We start from the raw sequence: 25,842 nt of genomic DNA on the forward strand, positions 1-25,842 counted from the left end.
TTGTTCTTTTTTTTCAAACCGGTCAGCCAGAGACAAGTCAACTGGAAACAGTGCCAGTAAGTCACATCTGACAATGTGAAACTAGCTTCATGCTTTCTAAATTTCCCTGTTGACAGCTCTACATTGTAGCTGCTCGAGCTAACATTAGCGTCACACACTGACAGGGAGAGCTGCCTCACAGCCCCAAATCCTGGCAGGTTCAGACCTTTAATTAAGACGCTCAACTGGGAGATTCGGACTACAGTTCATTATCTGAGAGATGCACTTCTCAACAAAAGCCTGCCTGAGAGTGACGCGATGCTGTCAGCACTCTGTTGGTCAGTTTTGAGCAGAAGATAAATCTAAAGTCTGAAGAATGATAGTGGCGGACTTGAAACCTTAAGCGGATCAAGAGCAGGTGCAACATGTCCGCTCCGATGTTTTTTAGAAGCGCCAGGACTCAGTCTGAATGATCCCCCTCTGGGAATGGAAGCATTGTGAGAACAGCTCTCCAGGGAGCAGCTGGCTGCTCTCCACCAGATTTTGGTAGAGACATTCACACCTGTCCAAATAAACTTGGCCTGCTGTAAACAGTCCAGAGTTTTATTCAACCACCCTACATCAGGTCTAAGATCCCCCACTACAGTGTACTAGCTCTTTTTGTAGTTTTTTAATACGTAGTCTGCAAAGTTGCAGCACAGTGGTCTTAAACATGCCGCCTTTAGAGTTTCTGCCTCTCTCGACACCATTTTCAGTCGGCATGTCTTTAGCTCCCTGAAGAGAAGACTGGAGACAATAATAAGCGCCTAAAACAAGCTAGAAGTGAAGATTTCGTAAACGTCAAATACTTCAGTAAACGTCCCTTATTTGCTGCAGATTATTTGAAACCAAATAATAAATACCATGACTTTGTGTGACTTTATGTTAAGTCACCCAATTATTTTCTGTCCCTTGAAATTGTTGGTCTGTGTACAAGCAGGGCAGCATTTCCTACACGGTTCAAATGATGTGCATGTAAAAGCTCTCCAATTAGAGCTGAGAGTCGCCACTTTAACCTCAGTCATACTGTTGGTAGGAGTGCTGCCCGCTGGAGTACAAAGCACATCCTGCCGTGGTTACGCACTGAATTTGGATGCAGACAAGATAAGATCAATTGTCAAACCATTTTTTATGTATGATTTTTTTTCTTTCGAATATTAAATACAATGACTATTGACTCAGTCAAGAGATACACGATCATAATGTGAAACAGTGGTATTGAACATCGGGGGATTGGGTGGATGATAAAGACCTGATTGCGAGACGCAATAAATAGTTTGGTTAATTTGAGTATATTAATTAGCATTATACAAAAATACCAGCCTGGTATCATTCCTCGAGTGTCAAATACAGATGCATTTTCACACCTCTCGGTAATGACGCACAAAGCCTCCTCTAGCATCTGTATGAGACAAACAAACAGGACTTTTACCCAGGAGATCGCAGTGTTCTATGCGTCCGCACCGAAGCAAGTGTGTTTGGTTGAATTCACGTTAACCACATGTTCACTGCGACCGTTGTGGAGCGTCATAGTTTGACACGCTGGGCTACACAGTGTGTTAGAAAATGATGGCAATCTCCATCCTGCATTAAGAAAGACTTATTGTCCTCTTCTGAGACAAAGGTGGTTTATGAGAGAAGAGGGAGAGAGAAACCCACTGTTATAAATCCTCAGCCTTAACCGTTTTCAAACAGAAGTACTCCTTAATTCATGGCTGATTCATGTGCCCAATATATTTTGCCCAAAAGACAAGCTCATATTGCCGAAGACACAGCCTGTATAGTTTGTCTGACTTGTTGTCGGTGTCGGTGATATATACTGGCCTCCACAGATCATCCTCCACCAAACCATTTCTGTTATTTAGGACGTGATTTAGGCCCATTGTCTTGGATAGGTTTTTTTTCTGGGCCAACTCAGGAAAATAACAAACCTGTTATTTCTACTTTATTCATAGTCCATGAGTGTGGAACATCCCCTTTAAATCCAACCCAATTTGACTCGAACAGAAACGCACAGTGTGGATTATGCCTGTAATTCTTTGGCTGTTCACAGGAAGAGAGAAAAAAAAAACCTCCAAAAGAACTGCTCTCTGTCATAGATCTTCCTCTATTTAGTCATAAAGTGTCTTAATATATTACATTTTACCCACTGGATAGGGTAGGCTAAGCAAAATTGAAAACATAAAAAAGCATACCGTCATAGAGTCTGGGAGAAAAAAACAAACGTTTCACTTCATCACACCGAGGCTCCCTGGCCGCTGGCTCCAGTCGGACCTCATTTCACGTCTCAAAAGTCGAGAGAGAGAGAGAGAGAGAGAGAGAGAGAGTGAGTGAGAGAGAGAGAACCACGGAGAGTTGAATTGTATGCATTTCACAAGTAGGGAGAGAAAGGGGGAGAGCTGAGCCCAGTCTGTATTTGCGTGTGTGTGTGTGTGTGTGTGTTTGTGTGTGTGTGAGTGTGTGTGTGTGTGTGTGTGTGTGTGTGTGTGTGTTAGGGGGGCAAACAGTCCAGAGTCCAGTCACGGTCTCGCCGGTCAGTTCAGGTCGATCACCGCACTCAGCCCTTTGCCTCTCTCGCTTAGCTTCCTCTTTGTTTCATGTGGCTTTTGTTCAAGGAAGAAAAAGAGGCGAGAGATTAAAGATGAGGTGAAAAGCATGCGAGTTTATGATTGAAGTCTTTAGGATAAAGAAAAAATAGCAGAGAGAGACAGATGTGTGTATGCGTAGAGGTATATGCGGGCTTTCAGCTGTGATTTGTGAGGAGAGCGCCGAGCGTTTCATCTGAATTCAGCCAGGTTCTCCGGAGAGGACGTTGATCAGAATGAAATGTGAAGCGCGGCGATGGAGAGGATGAACGAGAGGCGGAGGGGGGTGGGAAAGAAAGAGGAAGGTGAAGGAGGAGGGGGGGTGCAGAAGATGACGCTTATTATTAATGTTTTCAATTTGCCAGTAATGCTTCAGAAGTAGGAGATTAAAAAAAAAAAAACTTTCTTCCTTGTGTCTCTCTATTTCCCCCTGCTCTAATAATGGAAGTTATCCCTCAGCGTTTTCAATCCAGCACGCTCCACTTGACTTTTAATGGTACCACATTTTGTATTCGACTTTTTAAAAATCATTGGTATGGCGCTCGGATACCGAGGTTCATCTTGTCAGTATGTGAATGTGGCCCTGAGGGCCGTGGAGAGGATTGCAGAAGCTTCTCGGTGCATTGGAACAATAGTCCGGGGAACAATACGTCCCTCTGGTCCTTTGTTGCTTGCTATACACACTGCTCCGCTTTTCACAGATCAAATGTGTGCCCCTCTGTACATTTCCTCAACATTTGGCCGACTGTGACAAAAGATTGGGCATGCGGATTCATTTTCAGGCTTTGGGGATTAAGAGCCTCCAGTGTGGGATGAAGTGTCTTCGAGAGACGGACTGTTGAGCAGGGAGATCTATTTTTCAAAATATAATCGACAGAAGAAATGACAACACAGAGCACCGCCCCACCTGAGAAGAAGAAAGAAAAACTTCTTCCGTCAATATATTAAAGTGTCTTATTGGCATTCCAAGCTCATAACAAAATGAATCATGGAGCGAGAGTGAAGCCGTCTTTTGGGTCTCATTGAACAGGATGAAGTCATTGTTTTTCTCTCTGCATGATTGGGTGCGGGGCCTACTAATAAAAATTAAAGTTATTTTCAGGTTAATATCTCAGCTGTCCACCTGCTGCTTTTTGATCACCTGACACCCAGCATGAGGCTTATCCCAAGATTCTTCCCTCCTGCCCACCCCCTTTCTCCTCCTTCCCTCCCTACCTCCTCCCCTCCTCGCCTCCTCCTTCCACTGCAGACATTTCCACACTGCATGAGTGTGTCTCATTGGTTTTTAATGTCAAGGAAGGATCCATTATCCTGTGCTGGGAAGGAGAGCTTGACCTACATTAAGGAGAGACCCTGTTGACCGGGCCGCATCTTTTTTTTCCCCCATCTGTCCATCACAATTGGTAATGCATTCACATTATGTAATAAACACCAGTGCACATGAGATTCTTATTTGAAATTAATACTCCTCCTTTGTCACAGTCAGTGTCCGTTACAATAAATGACGTGTATTCTTGATAAAAAAGAAAGTAGAAAAACATCTAAAGCACAATCCACCTCTCAACTCTACATTTGTGTGCCCATTATGTTACACCCGTTATGATTATTGATTTGTTTCTTGTTTGTTGGGCCAAACGCTGCCTCCATATGCCTCCATATGGCAACTCCATTCATATTATTCTCCATGAAGTTCCAACAATGTCCTCATATCTGTTATAAATGATGTAAATAAGGATTACGGCTGAGTATAGTTCAATGGCACATTTCAGTAGGTAGGAGAGAGAGACAGACAGAGAGAGAGAGAGAGAGAGAGAGAGAGACAGACAGACAGACAGACAGAGAGACAGAGAGAGACAGAGAGAGAGAATTTTTCTGTGAGTAATTGATAACTTACTCAGAATTGAGTCGTGGATCACATTTGCTGAGCATCCACTAGGAAATCAAATTCTAATAAGGACAGTTTGATTCGAATAATATTAGTGTAGCCCGATCTTGATACGCAACCGTAAAGAAATACCAAGGTTAACCAAGCGCCAACCTCCGATGCTGAGTAAATAAAGTGAAGAGTGCCAATAACTGCATTTCCTCAAATAGACCCTTGAGGTTGGCTCCAAAAGCAGGTCAATCCCCCGAGACCCCCACGTTAAAGTGGCTTTACTGCCGAAATAAACACGTTAACAGCCGGGTACAAAAATGGTTTTGGTCCCTCCAGCTAATATCCCTTTATGTCACAGCTGCACGGAGGTTGAGTTATTTTATGATTCACCCATTTAAATTATATTAATGCTTACAGGTCGGCATAATTAAGGGCGTGGTCGCTGAGTCAATGTTGGGTGCCATCTCAGGTCGCTAACCGCTAGCTGTCTCATCTGCTGCATGACCTCGGCCCGCCTCAGCTCCCTTCATAGTATATTTATTGTGATCAGATGTGCAGGTAAAAACATAATGATGGGTAGCATTATTTACTCCTTTCTGTTATGATCTTAGCTCTCTAAAGCCTGAATAGTCAGCGGAGTGGAGACACATTCGATATATTCCATGTTGATTTGTAGACTGGATTGGTTTGCAGGACAGCCATCATCAGGCTGGTGTCATCCAGCATTCGTAGCTATTCCTATGACAAATCATTTATTCATTTAATGAAATATGTTATATTTAATATTTATTTAATAATATTTTTAATGTATTATAAATGTATTTCGTAGATAATCCCCGAAAATATTTTTCTATGTCATCCACGTGATCATGAACGAGGAAGTATAAAGAGTGCAAAAGCACACACTGTGCGGCCGGGAAGGGAGTCTGACGGTTACAACAAACAGCGGTCTTTGAACCAAGAGGCCGCTGTTCATCCCCGTGTGAAACAAGAAGTCAATGATGATTCATTTGTCACGTAACTTTCGCAGCATAGTCTCGGCACTTTCCTAGTTTTAACCCAAACAACGATTTCTAAACCTAACCAAGTAGTTGTGTTGCCTGAACCGAACTGAGTTCCCTGTGAAGACGAGGAGTTTATTTAGAAAATAACGTATGCATGTAACGAGTGTAAATTGACACTAGCTAATTGAGTAGCTTTTTGTGAGATATCATACAAACTGGTGTATGAGGATATGTTGCACTGACATCCCTGCTACACTCTCCTGCAAACCAATCCACTCACCATCCAAACACCACCTCCACAGCTGCCATATAACACCCAGTGACCCAAAGAGACCCAGGAAGAGGGCTGATAGATACGGTGTACGATCAACTGCAGCCCCCGTTTACATCGTTAAACTCATTCCATGGTTAATTGAATCTGTACAAGACTGTACATACTCTCATAACATTAAAGCCAATAGAGGCATTTGTGTTGATTCGATTCTATCTTACACGATCAAGGTGACTTCTCATCTAATATAAAGCCTGTAGCCAGAAACTAAGGAGGGGTTTTTGATGGTGACCTGACTTTAAGGAGCAAGTAAAGAGCGTTGAGCAGCTTCGCTTCCTTCCGCCCAGAAATGTATCAGAAATCAAGTCATGTTTATCTCATGCTGATTCAGAGAAGGCAATTCATTTCATTGTATTTCATCTCGTCTGGACTATTGCGACTCTCTCTGTGCTTGCCTCGGTCAAAATCAATCTCGCGTCTCCAGTTCGTTCAAAAAGCTGCTGCTGGAATTCAAACTGGCACTAAACGTAGCAACTGTACTACCCAAGTCTGAGCAGTAAGTTTCAGTAAGATTCAGAATTGATTTTAAGACTGAACTGATTGTTTTGAAAGCACAGAAAGGTCCTGCCCCGAGCTATATGGCTCCTGGTGAGCTGGAACGCAGCCTTAGATGCTCATGGAAGGCTCTTTAGGTTGTTCCAGGTTCAAGACTGAATGTGCTTTCTCTGCTTATATAGCTTTTATAGAGTTTATAGATGCTATTAGTGCACCTGTACGTGAACAAAAATGCCTGAGGAAATAGAGATAGTAAAATCAGTTTCATCTTTTAAATCCCTTCTAAAAACACACTTTCATCAACAGGCTCTTGTGTGAATCGCTCCCTCTGGACTTTTAAGTTTTGATCTGTTCTTAATTCTATCTCTGGTGGATCTTTGCTGTGATTAGTTGCTTCTATTTACCTCATATATTACCTTTTATTTCTATTTTGTATTGCTGCTGCTTTGGGGTAATATTGTATCTAAAGCATTTTGTAAACATTGTTTTATTAAGTGCTACACAAAGACAATTAGTAGTATTGTTATTATCAAGTGCTATGAGACATCAGTCAGCAGTAACAATGATCCATGAAACACAACCTCCTATCAAAGTCACATTCACTGCAGCACAGGCCGTTTGGTGGAATAAGTGGATTAGATATGAACTGCATGGTTAGTGAGCGCAATCCAGTCGCACTGAATCAGGCCCAGTCAGTCCAGAACATTGGGCATGAAGTGACCCGCTTCAACAGGACTCGCGTCGGGTGGGTCCGCATGTGCATTTGAGTTTGAGTGTGTACATGTGTGTGTCCCCTGTGCATGAGTCCATGCATATAAACTCAGAAGAATTCTCCTTGTCCATCGTCACTCTAACCAGTCAAGGACAGTACGTCCAAATGCGAATATGCACGCGCACACACACAAACACACACACACACACACTCTCACAACACTAAAGTACATATTCAATTTGACTTCCATTTTCCCTGCCAGTGCTTCATCAAACTGCTCAACCTAGAAAGTCGCAGCTTCCTTTTCCGCCTCATCACCGTTTAGCCCACTTTTTTTCTATAACTAGTGCAGAAATAACAGCTGGAGTTCTTAGAGCTAAACTGCCTAAGTGTACTGCAATACATTCTCCCACTGAATATGCACTTTCCACATCAGCATTCTGTTGTTTGTCTGTGCCTTGGTGCGTATGCACATGTTTATTTGTCTGTGTAACATAGATCAGCCACACATTGTTACCTATGCAGGCATTTTCAGTAAATATGTATTTACTGTACAGTATGTACTCATTTGTTTCAGTACACCACTATCATTCCTGCCAAGTATTTCACTGAATACCTATGTTGTGTTGGGAATTGGCAAAAGGTAAAGTCAGTGAGTACAGACGAAGACATGAAAGGACTGATGTTAATACACAGGAGACTGCAGCGTACCTCAGAAGTTATGACAATGAATCCACAAAATCACATTCATGTTTAAAACCTCATCTCACTCTGACGGCCCGCGGGCGGGCCGTCAGAGTGTTAAGTGTAGATTTGTGTTATGTACACAACTGCTCTGTAACGATGAGTATTAATGTGATATCTCATTAGAAAGCTACGGTTCTTGTAATTCGATTTATGCAAACCATTTCAAGATACAATAACAACAGCAGGTACAGTTAACGTCTCTGTCAAACAAGCACTCCAAAAATAGCTGATAAAATATCGCCGTGACTCAACGATTATGATTCATAACGTCCCCCTTGTGCATGCTAGTCCAGCAAAAACGGTCTTGTTTGATCGCTAAGGGTCCACTCGATTGAATCCAGTAAAAGATTTAGTCCAAAACACATTAGTACGTCCATAAAGACCCGCGGGGGGCTGTTGCATCATTTCAAATTAGCCAGCAGATATGATAACTCGCGATCATATTTCGGGCATAATTTCACTTTTCATGTAAACAGAGCGGAGATTTTCATCGCAAAATGGAGGCTGCATTCCGCCGGTTAGATTGACACCTCATTTGACCCAATAGGAGCTTCTATAACCCGGTCACAGTCTGGAACAGCCAACGAGAGTCCGCTTTGAAAGACAATGCCCGCCTCACTTCTTTGGGTAAAGCTCGAGCCAATTGGAAACAGATCCTGTTCAAACTCAGGCTCCACATAGCCAATGAAATTACGAAGACAAGGATATGCAGATTTATCAGATTGCCCCCTGGGAAAGTTTTCAAAACTGAAATTGTAAACCGTAAGTCAGGTACCTGAGACCAATTATCAAGAGCAAAGTCTGGTTCATGAGAATTTTCAAGAATCTTTGAAAGTTGACAATGGTTAAATATGATATACGTAGTTAACCATACATTGACATAAATAAGCTATAGTTTGAGTTTCGGACACGTAGTATATGCATTTTGACATGGTGACGCGAGCCTCCAAATGTGTTTTTACGTGGCTGCACTCTTAGTAAACCACCTGTAAAATATTAATTTTCTGTCGTATTATTATCAAATTCTAACTTGTACCAGGTATCGTGACTCCATACTGTCGTACCAGTGTCTTTTTCAGGCCTGTAAGTCCCAGCCATAGATAACTGCTGCCATCTGTTGGCCAAAACAAATCCAGGGGGAAATAAAAATCTTCTTTTTCAGTGTGTTGTAAACTCCATAGCTCAATGCTAGTAGCACTTACAGTGATTCTGACTGATTGTGAAGAAACTTCAGAGTGTTACCGTTCAATAGAGACTAAAACCATACATGTACTCCCAATGGTTCAATAAGAGCTGTCAGTTTACTTTGGGTACGCCTTGGATAGGCGTTTTAGGCAAATTTTACAGGAGTGATAATATTAAGCTGCATTGTAGTCAGTTGGTTTTCTCCAGCCAGCTTGGTGATTTCCAACCGCCATGACAAATAAGCTTCAATCATATGTTCCACATGTTTTGGACTTTCTCCTTGACAACATTTTTGTCTTGCTCTTGACTTTTCTCAGCCTTTAAAAACAAAATGTATTTACTGAAGCGTCGTCAGAATCAGAAATAAACAGTTGTATAGCCTAAGCCTCCATAAGCAGTTTTATTGAGATTCCTTTTAGCAAAATGCTCTGATTGAATTTGAGTTCCCTCTGGTAAACAGTGCGTATGTCTTGGGCTTTTAATGTGAAAGGTAAGAATGGAAGGAGTAAATCGAGTTTGAAAACGTCCATTCCATGCAAAATGTTGGTTTGATGCCTTTATTTGCTGTGCGAATGATCGGTAAAATCGACCCTGTTCTGAAATTCGAAAATAATTTAAATGGTTTTTAACCACGTACTACATTCGCATGTAATGTGACAATACCGATGACAACAGTTTGAAAAAAAATATCTCCTATTGGTGGGTATAAGAGCCTGTGAAAATGGAGATACAAGGGGCTGTACTACTAATACTGCGATAGTGCCTGCAGTGGTCAGAACTATGAAAGTGCTACATAACACCTCCTGTTTCACCCAGTGCTTTCGTCTTCTCTGTCCATCTCCTTCCAGCTGCAGTCGTTCCTGCAGGTCAACGTGTTCCAGGTGCGGGTGGACGAGTGTCCTAGCTCAGAGTGTGCCGTGGCCGGCGGCTGCACCAACGTTTTGAACGTGCGGGACACACCCACGGTCGTGGATTGCGGGACCATGAGTCTTGTATCGGTCACGGTGGAGTCCACAGCCGTGTGCTCCTGCCCAGGGAGAGAGCAGTCCCATCAGTCCTGCACCGCATATCCCAGAAACCCCTGCTTCAACGGCGGCGTGTGTGTTGACACTCAGCATGGCTACAGGTGAGTGGGAAGTGAACGCCATTCATAAAACACAGCCTGAGGGGCAAAGTTTAATAACATGCAACAAATGACTCTTGTTGTTCCAGTTACATTATGATGGTTACCAATTTTCTAAATGTTGATAGCTGCCCTGAGGTAGCAGAGCCTAGAAATTAGTGGAAATAAAAACAGTTATAGGTTCATTTCTAATCCTCCTTTTACTTTATCACAGCAAAAAACAGACAATAACCCAGAGCAATAATGCTGTTTAGTTTCCCCAGTCAATTACAGGAGAGTAAACATGGAGCTTAGATATGGCTGAAGCAGAAATTGCTAAGAACAGTAAAAATATGAATAAATGAATACAATGATGCAATATTCTGAAACTGTTTACATGTAAATGTGTTGGTATCGCTGTGCTGGTGGTTTAGCTGTGGTTGGATTTTTACTGAAGGTTCATGCTGACACATGTGCATTACTTCTGTTTCACAAAATGCAATGACGATGCGATTTTTGCATATATATATATATTTACAGTCACTAACTCCAAATAGATTTGAAACTAATCAGTCAATATGTGGTTGAAGTGTAGACTTTTAGCTTTAATTCAATGGATATAACAACGAAATCACATTAACCGTTTAGGAATTACGGCCATTTTTACACAGTCCCCCACATTTTCAGAGGCTCAAAAGTAATTGGACAATTGTCTGACAAACGGTTTCATGGCCAGGTGTGGTCGGTTCTGTCACTATTTCATGACAAATGATGCACATAATAGGATTCAAAATGTTAAATTAGCATTTGGTAGCTGGTCCTTGGAACTCTCAGCATGCGGACTAAGAAGGTGTCAATGCAAGTGAAGGAGGCCATTGTTAGGCTGAAAACACTTAACAAACCATCAGTCAGATAGCAGAAACATTAGGATTGGCCAATTAAACAGTTTGGTACTTTCTTAAAAATAAGGAATTCACTGGCAAGCTCACCAACACCAAAAGGCCCAGAAGACCACGGAAGACCTCTAAAGTGGTTGGTTGCAGAATTCTTACCTTGGTGAAGAAAACCCTTCATAACATCTACTGAAGTCAAGAACACTCTGGAGGAGGTAGGCGTGTCATTGTTAAAGTCTACGATCAAACCACTGGTAACACTGAAGAACAGGAAGGCCTGATTTGACTTTGGACAGATGAAACCAAGATTCACTTGTTCCAGAATGATGGGAAGAGAAAAATGTGGAGAAGGAAAGGAACGGCTCATGATCCGAAGCATTCCACATCATCTGTCTAACATGGTGGAGGCAGTATGTCTGGCTGCTAATGAAACTGGGTCACTGGTGTTTATTGATGATGTCACAGCTGATAGAAGCAGCAGGATGAGTTCTGAGGTGTTTAGGGCTAAACTATCTGCTCAGATTCACCCGAATGCTGCAAAACTGATTGGACGGCGTTTCACAGTGCAGATGGATTATGACCTAAAACATACTGTAAAAACAACCCAAGAGCTTCTCAAGGCAAAGGAATGGAATATTCTTCAACGGCCAAGTCAGTCACCTGATCTCAACCCAAGTGAGCATGTTTTTCACTTTCTGAAGATAAAACTGAAGGCAGAAAGACCCACAAACAAGCAGCAGCTGAAGGAGGCTGCAGTAAAAGGTCTGTCAAAGCATCTCAAGGGGAAAAAACTCACTGTTTTTAGTGATGTCTATGGGTGCCAGACTTCAGCCTGTCATTGACTGCAAAGGATTTTCCTCCAAGTATTAAAATGATTAGAATGAATAATGATTATATTCACAATTATGTTAGGTAGTCCAATTACTTTTGAGCCTCTGAAAATGTGGGGGACTGTGTAAAAATGGCCATAATTCCTAAACGGTTAATGTGATTTCTTTGTTATATCCATTGAATTAAAGCTGAAAGTCTACACTTCAACCACATATTGACTGATTAGTTTCAAATCCATTTGGAGTTGTGTAAAGAGGCCAAATTAGAAAAATTGTGTCACAGTCCTAATATTTATGACCCTGACTGTATATATATGCAACAGTGTTTCTTTTGTGTCTTTTGTCCATGAGGCCGCTGTTCATTTCCCGTGTAAAAAGAGAAGTCAACATTGATTTATTGTTCACGTAAATTGCATACTTCAGTAACAGCACTAAGTATTTCATGATTTATTCCTAAATCTAAAGTACTTGTGTTGCTCAAACCTAACTAAGTTGTTTCCTGTGAAGACGGAAGTTTATTTTGAAAAGACTGTTTGCATTTAAAAAGTGGACATTGCCATGTGTGGCTGACTATCATAGGAAAATGCATGAAAAATAAGGAGATGCTCTTCATAGGACTTCATAAGAACCGTTGTATGAGGACACGTTGCCTGCTGAGATAACCTCTGGCTGAAAGTTGCAATTTGCTTCTTTTCAAAGTTAAAATCTGCACATTTATGCAATCATTTTGGATAATATACAATCAATAATTGTCAAATTATTTATTTTTTACCTTACGTTAACTATGTTAATAATGGCTTACAGAAAACGACCCTGGAGCCAATCCAAATACAGCCACTGTCCCCAATCACAACGAGTATGAACTCTTTGTGGTTGTTCTTCACAGCTTTTTTTTGCTATGGTTATTCGGAAGTTTTTTTTTAATAGTTAAGGGACAAAAATGTTCTTTCAAAAACATAAATAAGTAGATAATTCAACCATGTGCCCTTAACAGGAAAGCCATCTTCTACATGCCCGTTGACTGATCAGTTCTGGACACACGTACTGTACTTTAATGCAGTTTCCACTAATATTGGCACAACTATTTTCCCAACACATAATCCATGAAAACTTTGCTATCACAGGCGCTTAAAGTTACATCAAAGAACATGGTAAACTAACTGGAAAAGCATTCAATGATTAATAATCTCAGGACTTTAGAGATTGTTTATCTGCTCGGCTGACACATCAATCCTAAATCCCAAGCACCTTGGGTCGATCAGTTAACATCTTTTAGTGCTAGTTTGATGCCAACTTTCTGGTTCTGCCAGACCAATGCTCAAGCTTAGCTGTTCCACTACCTGGCCTCCAGACTCGGGGGATTAGCTGTGTGGTTATGAAGGAAAGAAGTGTGGCACAGTAATCTGATTCCTGTTTGGCTGATGCTGTTGATGTCCCAACTGCAAAGCAGCTCACAGGTATGTATGAGTGAGATACCGGGACAAAGACTGAGTCCGTACCACATTAAATGCTGTTGAGCCTAAACGCAACATTTCAATCATGTCCAGCTCTTTCCATGGTGAATGAAGACCGGTGTGATATTTTACGAGAGGGAGATCAGGGGAGAAGATGAAAGTGAAGGGAGGAATTAGAAGGAAATTAGGAGGAGTGAACATAACCTCAAAGCATATGCTTTTGAGACTGCGAGGGAGAGATGAAGGCAAAGTGCCTGTGGGGGTTTTTGTGTAACTGCGTGCGAGTGCGTTCATGCTGTGTTTCGTTTAGAGGAAAATTCTCTCTCAAATGATGTCGGTGATTAAAGAATGTGAAGGAAAACGAACACATCAAAACAAACAACCTGCCCAATGCCACTAAAGAGAACTTCCATTTAATACTATGCATCAAATGTTCTAATAATCCCATAACTGCTGAGCTCTTAATTTGAACTCCCAAGTCTTTTCACACTTATTTTGCTCATTTAACAGCCGAGTATGTTGTCTGACGTCGCTGGTGTGTTGCAGATGTAGACAAGGTGAATTAAAATTAAGTTGCAATTAGTATTTTTATTCATGCTGAAGGGAATTTCTTGAACCTTGTTAAAGTTGATAACAGCTGCTACGGCTGAACATCACCGGAAAACAATTTCAAATTTGAATGAGGAAGTGTTGGCAGAGTTGGCAGAGTCAGCCCCAACATGAGGCGAGGGGAATGTAGTTACATCACACATGTTTGAGGCAGTTTGTTTAAACTCTAATGTTTACTCACCAATCAAGCGACAAAAGTGACATTAAGGCACCGGATGACTGCTATAAGTACCATTATTTGTTATTTTGTGTTCATATACAACTATTCTGCATCAGCATAATGCATCCTGGGAAAACATACGGCACAGATTAGCCAGACCGGGGGTGTGGCTCTAGGGATGGCAATCTTAGTTCCTTAGTCCACCACGTTGGTCCATCTATTGAGTGGATTGCCATGACATGTGGTACACACCAGGGGCGTCGTTAGGCCCATTTTAGGGGGGCCCCCCTAAATAATTTGGCATTATTGGCTTTAAAAAAAAAAAATTTTTTTGGTGATGTCATTAAACTATTGTTTCTCACATGGACAAGTTATTTATAACTCTAACATGCTACATCTGTGCGTGCGTTCTGGTTTGTATGTTTTCTCCCCCTTCAAATTACAATCCAATAGCCTATCATCATACTTAACGGTATAAAGTTGACACTGTCAGGTCCATTCTCCATCCATTGTGTGCGGTCCTTTTAAGAATTAGGATTTGGGAGTGACGCGGATATGAAAGCTAGTTTATCCGTCTTTCCTTTATTTCTCTCTCTTTATTTGAGAAAAGTTCATATTTGTGTTGTCAAATTTCACTATGACCCTGAAATTCTGTCTCTTGTGTTATCATATACTGAATGCAAGCAAAACTACAGAGCAAAATCAAACTCTTTCTGATTGAACCAATCTATGAACTGTCTGAAACAATGGATATACCCCAAATGGGCCCCAAAAAAAATTGTTGTGCGCTGCACGCACAAACATGCCACTCCCCTTGGGGCTTAGCCCCCCCTTTCTTTGAATCCTAGAAACACCCCTGGTAGACACATTCATGTCCCACTCACAAACAACTGTCCTAAAGTGGGTTATCCCTTCACTTCTATTCTGTTGCCATCACCAGGACAAACTGTATTCCTACAGGACAAAATTGTATTCCTTCTTAACATCAGCATGTTATGCTGCGTCTCAGATTTCTGAACTTTTCCAGCTGAAATTTACAATTTCCGACCTCCAAGCGTCCCAGGTGCACGATGCCAACCAAAAACAAGACAACTGCTGACAAACTGATGTGTCTCTGGCAAGTGTGCACACAATAGAATTCTCAGCATATTTTTATATTTTAGCAATTTTTAACGATTTCCTGATAACCTTTGTGCGGAGAAGTTAACTTTCAGAGATTGTTTAACATAACCAGCTACCTAATAACATGGCGACATATTTTAACATTGATTTACATGCAGAACAGGTTGACTACAATATGATAGTTTGTATTATTCGATTAAATATAGGCAAATATAATTAACGTTGCCTTTTAGTTAATGGTTCACCATTTACGATGTGCGTTTCTGTTATTGGATGATGTCAGACAACTGCTTCTTTGTCGGGGTAGACTGATTGGCCCGGAGTTCACAAGTAGGAACTCCGACTTTGAGCGGTGTTTCTTCATACTTGTAGAAGGAGGTCGGACATTTCCGAGTTGTTCGATAGCGGCATTAGCATTGTGATTGTGAGTTTTTTAGCATGCTGACAATAGCATTTAGCTCAAAGCAGCACTGTGCCTGAACACAGCCTCACAGAGCCTGTCATATCATTAAAACATTCATATTCAACACATCTGCAAAATACTTGACATCTTTTGAAGATTTATTCCTACTGCATATTTAGTCATGAACTTAACAGGAAAATCACTGTCAATGATTTGATAGAAATGATAATGTTGTATTTTCATCTTTACAACAAGGACGTCTATTCTTACTCCCTTATCTGTAATAGCAGGAGGACATTACACCCTTAGTCATCTCTGCTTGTGGCAACTGAAACATAGTTACTTAGTTAAGGTTAAATGAGTTGCATCTAAATTAAGAGACCCTTATAGGACCATACCAAGTGCTTTGGTTCTTAGTAACCAAGACCAGACTCAGGACCCAACTCAGTCCACGCAGTTTCAACTGAACTCACTATCACGTCTGCTCATCTAGTGCGATGGGATAATGTTCTTTTTTGTGCGTGATTGTTAGGACTTACTGTATACTGCTACTTATTTTCAATTGCGGCTGCTCCTTAATTGATGCAGCATCATGCCGCTGTCTGTGTTTAATGCTCCCTCTCTGCTTGGGTTTGTTCTGGTAAACCACATTTTGGATGGGGTCTATTTATTTTTCTTTTCATTTGAGCATGTGAAGTTCGGTTACGTTTTCCCACATATCATTCCCAAATCTTTCTCTGAAGACCTTGAATATGAATGTTATTTGTAGGAAGAGTTGCACTGAGACGTCATGTGCTGAGAGTTCTCCGTGCTCTTCTAAGATAGCAGAGACAGAGTGGAGTGAAAGTGTAAAATGAAATGTCGACAGGCTATAAATACAAGGCTTCATTAAGGAGATGGATGCTGAACACATTTTAGCTTTTCTTTTTAGGGGCATTTTCAGCAGTCCTGATATGCATTCCAAATTTGGGGAGTTTTGGGATATGATAAAGCCCCCAAAAAGGCAATTAATTTGCAGTATAATAATAATAATAATCATTACAGTTTCAATAGGACCTTCGCGCCCGACGTTGTCGGTTGTTCAGGCCCTAATAATAAACTAAATGCAACTGTATTAAACCACCTTTAGTGTTAATAACTATTTTACATATTAAGAGAAGAGTTAGCCTGAAATGAAAATTTTTATAATTTATGGGTCCCATGAAAAAATTGCTCGCTAGTTACATTTGCAATTTACATTACGTCTCATCAAACTCTGCCCACACACTTCCTAAATATCGTGCCTTTTTTGGATTCATAGAATTTGTGGAAAAACGATTTGGAGACAATCTGACAATTTCCTCTGTATGAAATTCCCTTATTAGCTCCAACGTCCTGATGCCCAAGTCTGACTGAGTCTCCCTTGCCTCCAGCAACAATTCAGCACTTGAGTGGCTATTGCATTTATCCTGTTATGCAAATGTATGGGCATATATACGGGCGCTCACATGCCCAGAGAAACAGCTAAATGAAAATAAAGCAGACTTCAGCATGAATAGTAAGTGGGCCAAGACAGGAAGTGATGGGAAAATGGAACAAGAGTTTTCTTTGCGGCTTTGACATGTTGACAGAGAAGCCACTGCCGTTGATACGGGGATGACACCATAATGTCAAGCAGATGTACAAAGGAAGAGGAGGGAACTGCTTAAAATTGCATTTCTCTACATTTGGTCATCTTCGTCTCTTCTGTAATGGGATGGGCCAAATTCAGAGGATTATTAAATTACACCTCAAATTAAAACCTTGAAAATCAATATGGTTGGAGGACGCAATAAATAAATAAAATGTTGAATATGTACAAGCACATGCATAGGATTTTGAATTAGTTGTACTTAGTAATGTCTCAGTTCTGCTCTCCTTTTTCTTAGAATTTGTCTGTAAAGGTTTTGTGAAATGACCAAGGTTATGTTTCTTAACTGCAAACTATAACATTAACACAAACTGGACAATTTGGTAGATGTTGACTTCAGGCAAATAAGGCAGCTTCGTTAAAGGAATATTAAACATTCTTAATTTCCGCTGTACAACCCCAAATCCCCAAGTCCTTCATCCAACTGTTCATTGCTAAACCTACAGTATATTTGCCCCACTTTTCCTGTATAAAAACACATTAACATCATCTGCTAAGGGACCATGATCAAAGTTTGCAGCTTTTGGTTTCATAGCATTTAGTTTGTAAGGCCTTGGCGGATCAGTGACATTGCTGCAGTTACTGACAGGATTTAACTGGCTGGCCTTTCTACTGTTATGAAAAAAAAGTTTTTCAGAATATTCTTGGTGGAGTTTATCTCAAAATACAGCTCTTGTTCGCTTTTCTGTTTCCTATTGTTATAAATAGAAACAAACCTTTCACAACCTCCTACTAGATCAAAAATCAAGCATGTTAGCTGTCACACACTGCCAGGTCTTGTTTCAAATTCCCGGCAAACAAGTGAACTGAAGGAGAGTGTCTTCATTAGCATAAAACCCTCCGGAAACAAGGCCAAAAGTGGGGTGAGAGCGTTTCAACAAAGCCTTTTAACTACAAACATGATAATGAAATAAGTTTGTTCGTGCTTCTGGTGCTAGAGGAGACGTGGTGACTCTGTTTAACTCTGATGCACTGTGCATCTCGTAGCTCTCTGCAACCAATTAACATGGCAGTAGATAGGTTTTTGCTTTTTGTTATCATTTATAAAGCAAATGTTGATTTCACAATGCAATTGGCTGTAAAATAATGACACCATCGGCATTTAGTTTGTTTTCCTATAAGCCTCGCTTTCACTACGCAATCCTGTTTGCCACTGAGGATAGCGCTTCTGTTCCAGTAGCTTTCCACAATTACCAGAGAGTTTCAATATTAGTTCTTTGCAGTTCAAAAGTTGTCTATTGTCATTTTTAATGAAATACCAACGTGTGGGATAAGCTTTTAAAATCGTCTCAAATGTTGGTCGGAATTCTAATAACTCTGAACTCTAATAACTCTGAACTAATGCAGGATATGAATATCATGATGAAATTAAGACTCCATTTGTTATTCTGGCACAGATGACATTGTCATCATGACTCGACCTCGATATTGCTTCGTTAACTAGTTAAGCTTTTTACAGGAGAACAGCTTCAGTTTGTCGGTGCAGGGCAACATTAGTGGCTAGCAAACCTGACGAACACTAATTGCTAAATATACATACAGATTACTGAGTTTAGCTGATAAGAAATGAATTGGAACAGTTAGCCAGAGATTAGCAGTAAACACAGCAACAACTACAGCTGGAGATGGTGGGAATAGCCTTTATATTTCAGGTACCAGGACATAAGATTAAGTACTAGACAAATTCCTATTTTGTCCTGAAAGGTTAAGAGACCAATCAAATCAAGGCAGCTCACTCAAAGCCACAAATGCCAACCTCACGGTGACACTAGAGGAAAAAGTAAGCAAAAATCAGAGGATCACCAAAGTCATTCAGGGTACTCTGTCTGGGAACCATGACTATCTGGACAAAATGCATGCCAGTCGATCCTGAAGATTTTGAGACATCTCACTGGATATGATGAGACTTAATGATGGTGGTGGCATCAAAGCCTTTAAATTGTATCCTCTGGGGCATCGTGACAAACGATTGTGATGTCAAGTGATTGCCGAGGATTATTAAAAGCCTCCGAGACTCTGGGTGTACGTATACAAGATTTGCTATGTTCTATGTGGACACAAAGTCATTCTCACTGGTATATGCACACACAGAGGGCGGCGTTATGAAACCAAATATAGTACAAAGTACAAATGTCTCCATTGTGGGTCGTGATTTTCTTCCCAAGTAAAAGCATCTCCATGTCATCTACACAGCAGATCTGTATGCTGTAGCAGATTTAAAAAAAACAGTTTAATATCAGTTTGACTTTAACGTAGTCGGACCGTGAAAATGCTATAAAATTATGATAACAACTAAAGTAAATTATTCGATTAGATCTCAGCTTTGAAGTGATAATGCTAAGAGGAACATCTCCATTCGGCATACACAGGCGGGGGAACCAGTGAAGCACACACACACATACTGTATATCTGATCTCGGCAGAATTTAGACATCACACAGAAAAAATGGTAGTAGCGGCTGCTACTGCAGGTGTTCCATACCTAAGATGTTCAATTACTTTTTTAATCCTGAAGCACCAGCACAGACATGCGTGTTCAGCCCCCCCCCCCCACACACACACACACACACACACACACACACACAGTGCATACACCCTCTGAACATATGTGGGAGCAGATGAACACAAAGTCTCATCGCACACATGTCCGCTAAGCTTTCTTGCAGTGTCTTGCAGAAGTTCATTTTGCCCTTCAGCTTCATTTAATTAGCAGCAGCGAGTGAAACGTGCAGGATTTCAGTCTGGCTGGCTGGAGCCAGCGTGTAATGTGGCTCACCGCTGGACCAGAGCAGGATGACTGGTTAATCCTTGGATTACACACATGCACGCAGACACACACACAAACACACAGTTATTAGACATGGGGACATGAACCTCTCGTTCTCTCTCTGTAATCTGATCTGCAAGCAGTGTTGTATTACTTTGCATATTAAGACACCTTGAGTACCCAGTTAGCATGCTGATGGAGCAGGAACCCTGATCGCTAAACTCTCCCCTCAATAAGCAAAGCAGATTTCCTCCTCACTCAGATAACTCATCACTAAATGAAGTTCTTAATAAGATATTTTAGACATTTAGCAAGACTTTTCAATTATGCTAAAATATCTTTTAAACTTCTGTACACCTCCCGTCAGATTTTTGCCATATTGTATCATACTCAGTTTTCACTTCCCTTCATTGTATTTCATGAGAAATGTTGATTTAATATATATTTTTTTTAATTAAATGTCTATATTTTAAAGACATTTAGCTTTAATTAGAACTTTCTAAATCCGTATTGAACGGTGAAAAGCTTTTCTTGCTGGCCTTATTGTTTTAAATGCCTACCGTAAATTGGAGAGAGGGAAAGAAATCAACCTATACCTTAAATGGAAATGTAAAAAACTCTGTTTGCAAATGATAAATTGCAGCCTCTGTTGATTCCAAAATATCATGTCTTTTGTGAAAAGCAGATGTGGACCAGAATGAAAGTGCAGGAAATGTGTCTTTGTAAAGTGTTGATGACAGGACAGAACACGACAAAGCAGGCGAAGTTGTCAACCCGGAGACACAGATGCCGTATGATTGTCACATTTTCAATCATGCTCCGGTACCTGAACTCTGTCAAATCTGCTGTGTGATTCTCCAGGTTCAGAGGAAGAGAGGAAGCGAGACGTCAGGGATGGAGACAATTAGGCTGGAAGTTGGAAGGGAGGGGAGGAATGAAGGAAATTAGGAAAAGAATAGAGGAAATGGTGAAAAAGAGGAGAGCACGAGAGAAGGGAGAAGAAATATTACATGTCGATAAAGTAAGAGGTAATGCAAGATAGAATTGCTGTAGGGTAGTTTTCTGTTCCAGAGGCTTTTAGATATGACCCTAACCCAAACACATACAAACATCCGCAAACAGATTATGGCCCAAGATTGATGCAAGAACATGCAGATAATCGAGGCGCTGGGATTAATAAGGAGATCAGGGTAGTGAAAGGGTTGTGGGTCGGGGGTGGGATTACAGCTCCCCGGTCCGACGTTAACAAACACAATTCCCAGCAGACAGCGAATGAGCAAAACAAAGCTGCCTTAAGAGGATTGGAGGGCTTGGCCATTGTGACTAAAACTATGTGTCGGATTGTTCCGCGTTCAGAGAATTAGGATGACATTGCCAAAATGGAAATGCAAGCGTGGATGTTTTCCTGCATGTTTCTGAAATCATACACACTCATACACACCCACACAAAATATGGGTCTAGATGAACGGAGTCGAGGCTTAACGCCTCTGAAAAGCAAAAAAAAAGTATTTTTCTATTACATTAAATACTCATGACTTAATGAGCAACATTCAAATTTGAAGTTAGCAGAAAAAAACATCCTTTAGTATAATAAATTAATGAAAAATGTATTTATAAGTGTATTAATCATTCATACAATCTGCTAATTTTCTTCATCAGTACAAACAGCCCCACGAATATCACATGATTCATATTTAGCTAAATTCTGATTGGTGCAAGAAAGCATGTGTTCATGAGAGAATAGGGTTGGGACCTTTAAAGTCTAAATGGAAAAAAAAAAATCAGAGAAAGTGTGTATGTATCCGTGCTGTCTGTTTTGTTTTGCATATCTAGTCAGTCAGTTGTATTAACCAAATCGAAAAAAAATGGCCATATGTCCATTCAGAGCATATCTATGAATCAGAGTCTTGCCTGCACTCTCCTCTTAACATGGAGACGGCTGAGCTGGTGGCTAGAGGCTAACATGGGCAACAGTGCTGACAAAGTGTTTACCTAAAACGCTGTCCGCCACCATAGTAACCACTTGACCGCACAAAAAGTTACACAGGGCCTACTGACGTTGCAGCTTCCTGCATTTTGATTGGTCCAATATTTATGTGGGCAGGCACAAAAACTTGTTGCACAAAAAACTATTTCAGCGCTTCCTATGATGTGACTCTGTGACGTATGTTATTCTGGGTCAGGATTCAAGTCACGCAGTAACACAGAGGCATTGTTGGCCAAGTTACTGAAAAAACATGAAACCCGTTGTTCATTAAAAAACACTTGCATAACTTCAGAAAAAAAAGAGAAAGTAATAAGTGACATTTGTTACATCAGGCTTCTGTCATTACTCAGCTCATGCTCCATCAAAGGTGTCTTTAATAAACTCAGAGTCTCCACAGCAACACATCACATCTCCAGTATGCAACGTGTGTAGAAATAGAGAGACATTTACTGGCTGGCAGCAGGCTGCTCCCCGATGCTGCCGGCAGCACTCACAGTAAGGCAAAGGGCACCACGCTTCCTCCAACTCTGACCAAAACCAGGTGGGAGTTTATTGTTGGCTAATGTAGCAAGACAGCATTCCTCCTGTTAAACTAGCATGTGCTGCAGCAGTCTGCCCACTGAAGCCAGTGCTAACAAGCTTACTACCGAAATGCTGCGGCAATAAATCATCACTGGGATTATTAACGAAAATGTGTTTGAATGAGTTTCAAAATTGCACTCACTTACACTGAGTTATCATCCCTCAAAAACAGATCCAGATCAAACTATCAATAAAATATAAAAACATAATAGTTTGAAGAGATAGGTTGCAAATTATCTTCCAGACCATGAAAGCCCAAATCAGCTTTTGTTAAGAATGCAAATAATTACTGAAAGGGGCTGCAATATAATCGCTCGGGGCAATTCCTCACCGTCGATGTTCATTCACTAAAAGTGCTTGTTTTTTGTCACTGACAGGCTCAGATTGTTGAAGTGTCTGACAACAAAAGCTTTTACTTTATAAATTATTTCGTCTGTTTGTTGTTGTTCATGTGACTTGGTGCCGGTGGACAAAGGTTTGGAGAGAGCATTGCCGCTGTTGTCAGAGTTTGCTGTGTTGCAGTCCAGGAATCTGAGAGGTTTTCAGTGTTGTTGCATAATATTTGGCAAATTTTTGACAATCCGGACGAGGCCACGAAATTTCAGAACTCGACTTCTCCAAGCGAGACACCACAAGAACAAACAGAGTGGATCAAGCGAAAGCTAAAGAAAAATATTTCTCTGTAGGGTCCTTTCCATAATGATGTCGGACACTTCGAACAACAAGCCTGTCAGGGGCAAGAACAAGCTATTTTAGTGGACGGACATTGAAGAGTGGCCCCGAGCGTTCTCGCTCAATGCTGGAACAACTGTCGTCCCCGATAGTCACTTAAGAAATATGGTCCGGATTGAAATACAGAAGTTAACGATTTAATAACTTAGCAAGTAAAGCATCGGAGTTCTTCAAAAACAATTCAGCAGCAGCTACTACAACACAAAGTACGCATGTTCCGAACTTTGACAAATGTAAAGACCGTGTTAACCGATCAGGCCCGTAACCTTCTGCAACCAGAAGTCGACAAAAGTAGCAAAGGCGAGCATTGTAGTATATATTACCTCTTTCAATCCCGGACGAGAGCAGACACAGGAAAATGAGCTCTCTCTCACCGATCACCAATGAGGTGTGTGTGTGTGTGTGTGTGTGTGTGTGTGTGTGTGTGTGTGTGTGTGTGTGTATATATACACATGCTTTTCCAAACACACGTCTTTGTGTGGTTTCGCAGGATTCACAACTCCTGAATATCCTGAGAAGCAGTTGAAGTGTGAATAACATAAAGCAATGAGAACGTCACCTATCAGCATCAGAGGGACTGCCCTGGAGAAATAGCTTGTTTCTCTGAGCTGAGTGTTTGTGCATAAAGTCGGGATTCAATTTGTATATTTGGTAATTGCTGAGGATTGCATGAGGTGAGGTGTTATTTTGCTGAAACGATGCAAGGCTTTCTCATCAGATTGATATATAGCGCTACTAAATGAAGAAGGATGAGAGGAGGTATATTGAGAATCAGAAAAGAGAAAATGATTTGTGTCGAGGTTTGAAGATAAAATCTTTGAAAAAATGTTAAAAGAAACAAACATTTGTTGCCGATTCTTTTCTGGTTGATTCTGCTACTCGTGGTGTATTTTTCTTCTCCACTTGGATGACTGGTAATTGCAGACAGCATGGTTGGATATTTCATCTGTTGTGGAGTCAATTGATGCAAAACACATGCAAGTTTTTTATGTACTTAAACAGCAAAAACTTCTTTGTCGATTCTAGTTGCTTCTCAGCGTGATCCATTCGGTGCTTTTGGCTTCATAAAAGGTGCAGGACTGTAATGTACAGTAACATTCAATTAATAGCATCAATCACCCTAATCCTGGAACTATATGTAGTCTTCATATACTGTATTCTGCAGAGGTGTCATGAAGACAAATATATATATTTGTACAAATTGCTACTCTAAAAATTGTTGTTGGCTGGAGACACCTGCCCTCACACTCAAGACGACCAGGCGCCAAATCAGAGGAAGCCACACAGACATTCCTCAATGAAGAATAGCCAGTAGCTGTAGAGGTTTACTGGGCTTTACCTGCAAACAGAGCGGTGGGTCAATCTCAGGCTGTTCATACGGTGGCATTGTGTTTACGGAGTGTCCGTCCATAGTCCGATCCATTCTGGGGAAGGCGATACCTCAAGAACCTCAAAGGAATTTATTCATTTTTAACAAACGTCCACCTGAATTAAAGGATGAAGCAAGTAGACTGATGAGACCGTCCCATTCTCGTGAGATCTTGGGATCTTGGGACTGCTACATGACAACGGTTATTCTATTTCTCCAACTTCCTGCTCAGAGATTGCTCCAAAAACATCATAGAGAGCGCGACATCCACAGTTTGTGAAGTTTTAGTTGACAGACTTACGTTCAGACACGCACACAAAACAAACCTCTCCGAAATGTTAGTTTGGCCTCTTTCACCAGTTATGGAAGAAAAGTCAGCACTGATGTCTGATGATGTTTCTTGTGTAGGTTTATGCCCTTAGATACCTGAAGCATTCACCCAGCAGCAGGAACAATATGAATAATGGTGCTGAATGCTTTTTTTACAGATGTGGCACATGCAGCGCTAACTTCATTACTTATTCACAATCATTAACTATCCCGTCACCGATGATTCAATCGTGTATGACAGTCCGCACTTCAGACAGATAAGCTGCAACGCAGAGACTGCATGTTTATCCACTCGTATCATTTGGAATGACGCTGCTGTCCTCTGGAGGAGCCCTGATCTCCGTCAAATCTGTCAAAACATTTGTATTTAACTGTAAAGAAAAGTCCAAATTCTGTTCCTCCTGGAGTTGCAAAAATAGTTTTCTTCTCCTGCCAAATGTTTGCTACCTAAATGGAACGTCTCACAGTATTTACTGTTTGGCATTATTGTGTGATGCCCTTCCATATACAGGATGCAACCTCTTCTATTCATTAGAGTAAATGGCAAAATATGGCAGCAGATGGTAAGAATCAATGCGCTTTTCATCGTATCACATGTACACTGACACCTACCAGAGGTTCGACGCAGTATTTATATTAAATGAAAAAAACTCCCAACATATTTTTGGACCTCAGTGCTCATATTTTTTTTATTTTAAAGACCAGGAAATAATTAAACAACCCTATTGCTGACACGTTGTGCAGCTATAACAAGGGGGGTGGCCCCTGGGAGGCTCCAGGATTGTTTTGATACCAACATATAGACAATAATAATTAACACTAATAATGTAACATTTCTTTGAAAGCACATAAAAACATTTCTTTCTCTCAGGCTTCTGAA

General features: G+C 40.9%; 1 protein-coding gene across 1 annotated transcript in view; it reads left to right on the forward strand.

The window, feature by feature from the left end:
• The window catches only part of LOC116382790 (neural-cadherin), a 297,924-nt gene that overhangs the window by 191,268 nt on the left and 80,814 nt on the right, over window positions 1-25,842 (forward strand). Inside the window, exon 26 of the mRNA XM_031846106.1 lies at window positions 9,802-10,079. Coding sequence (XP_031701966.1) covers window positions 9,802-10,079 — 278 coding nt within the window. The remainder of the gene's footprint in view (window positions 1-9,801; window positions 10,080-25,842) is intronic.

Source organism: Anarrhichthys ocellatus, unplaced genomic scaffold, assembly GCF_004355925.1.
Source record: "Anarrhichthys ocellatus isolate YVR2014 unplaced genomic scaffold, GSC_Weel_1.0 scaffold6, whole genome shotgun sequence".
NCBI lineage: Eukaryota > Metazoa > Chordata > Actinopteri > Perciformes > Anarhichadidae > Anarrhichthys > Anarrhichthys ocellatus.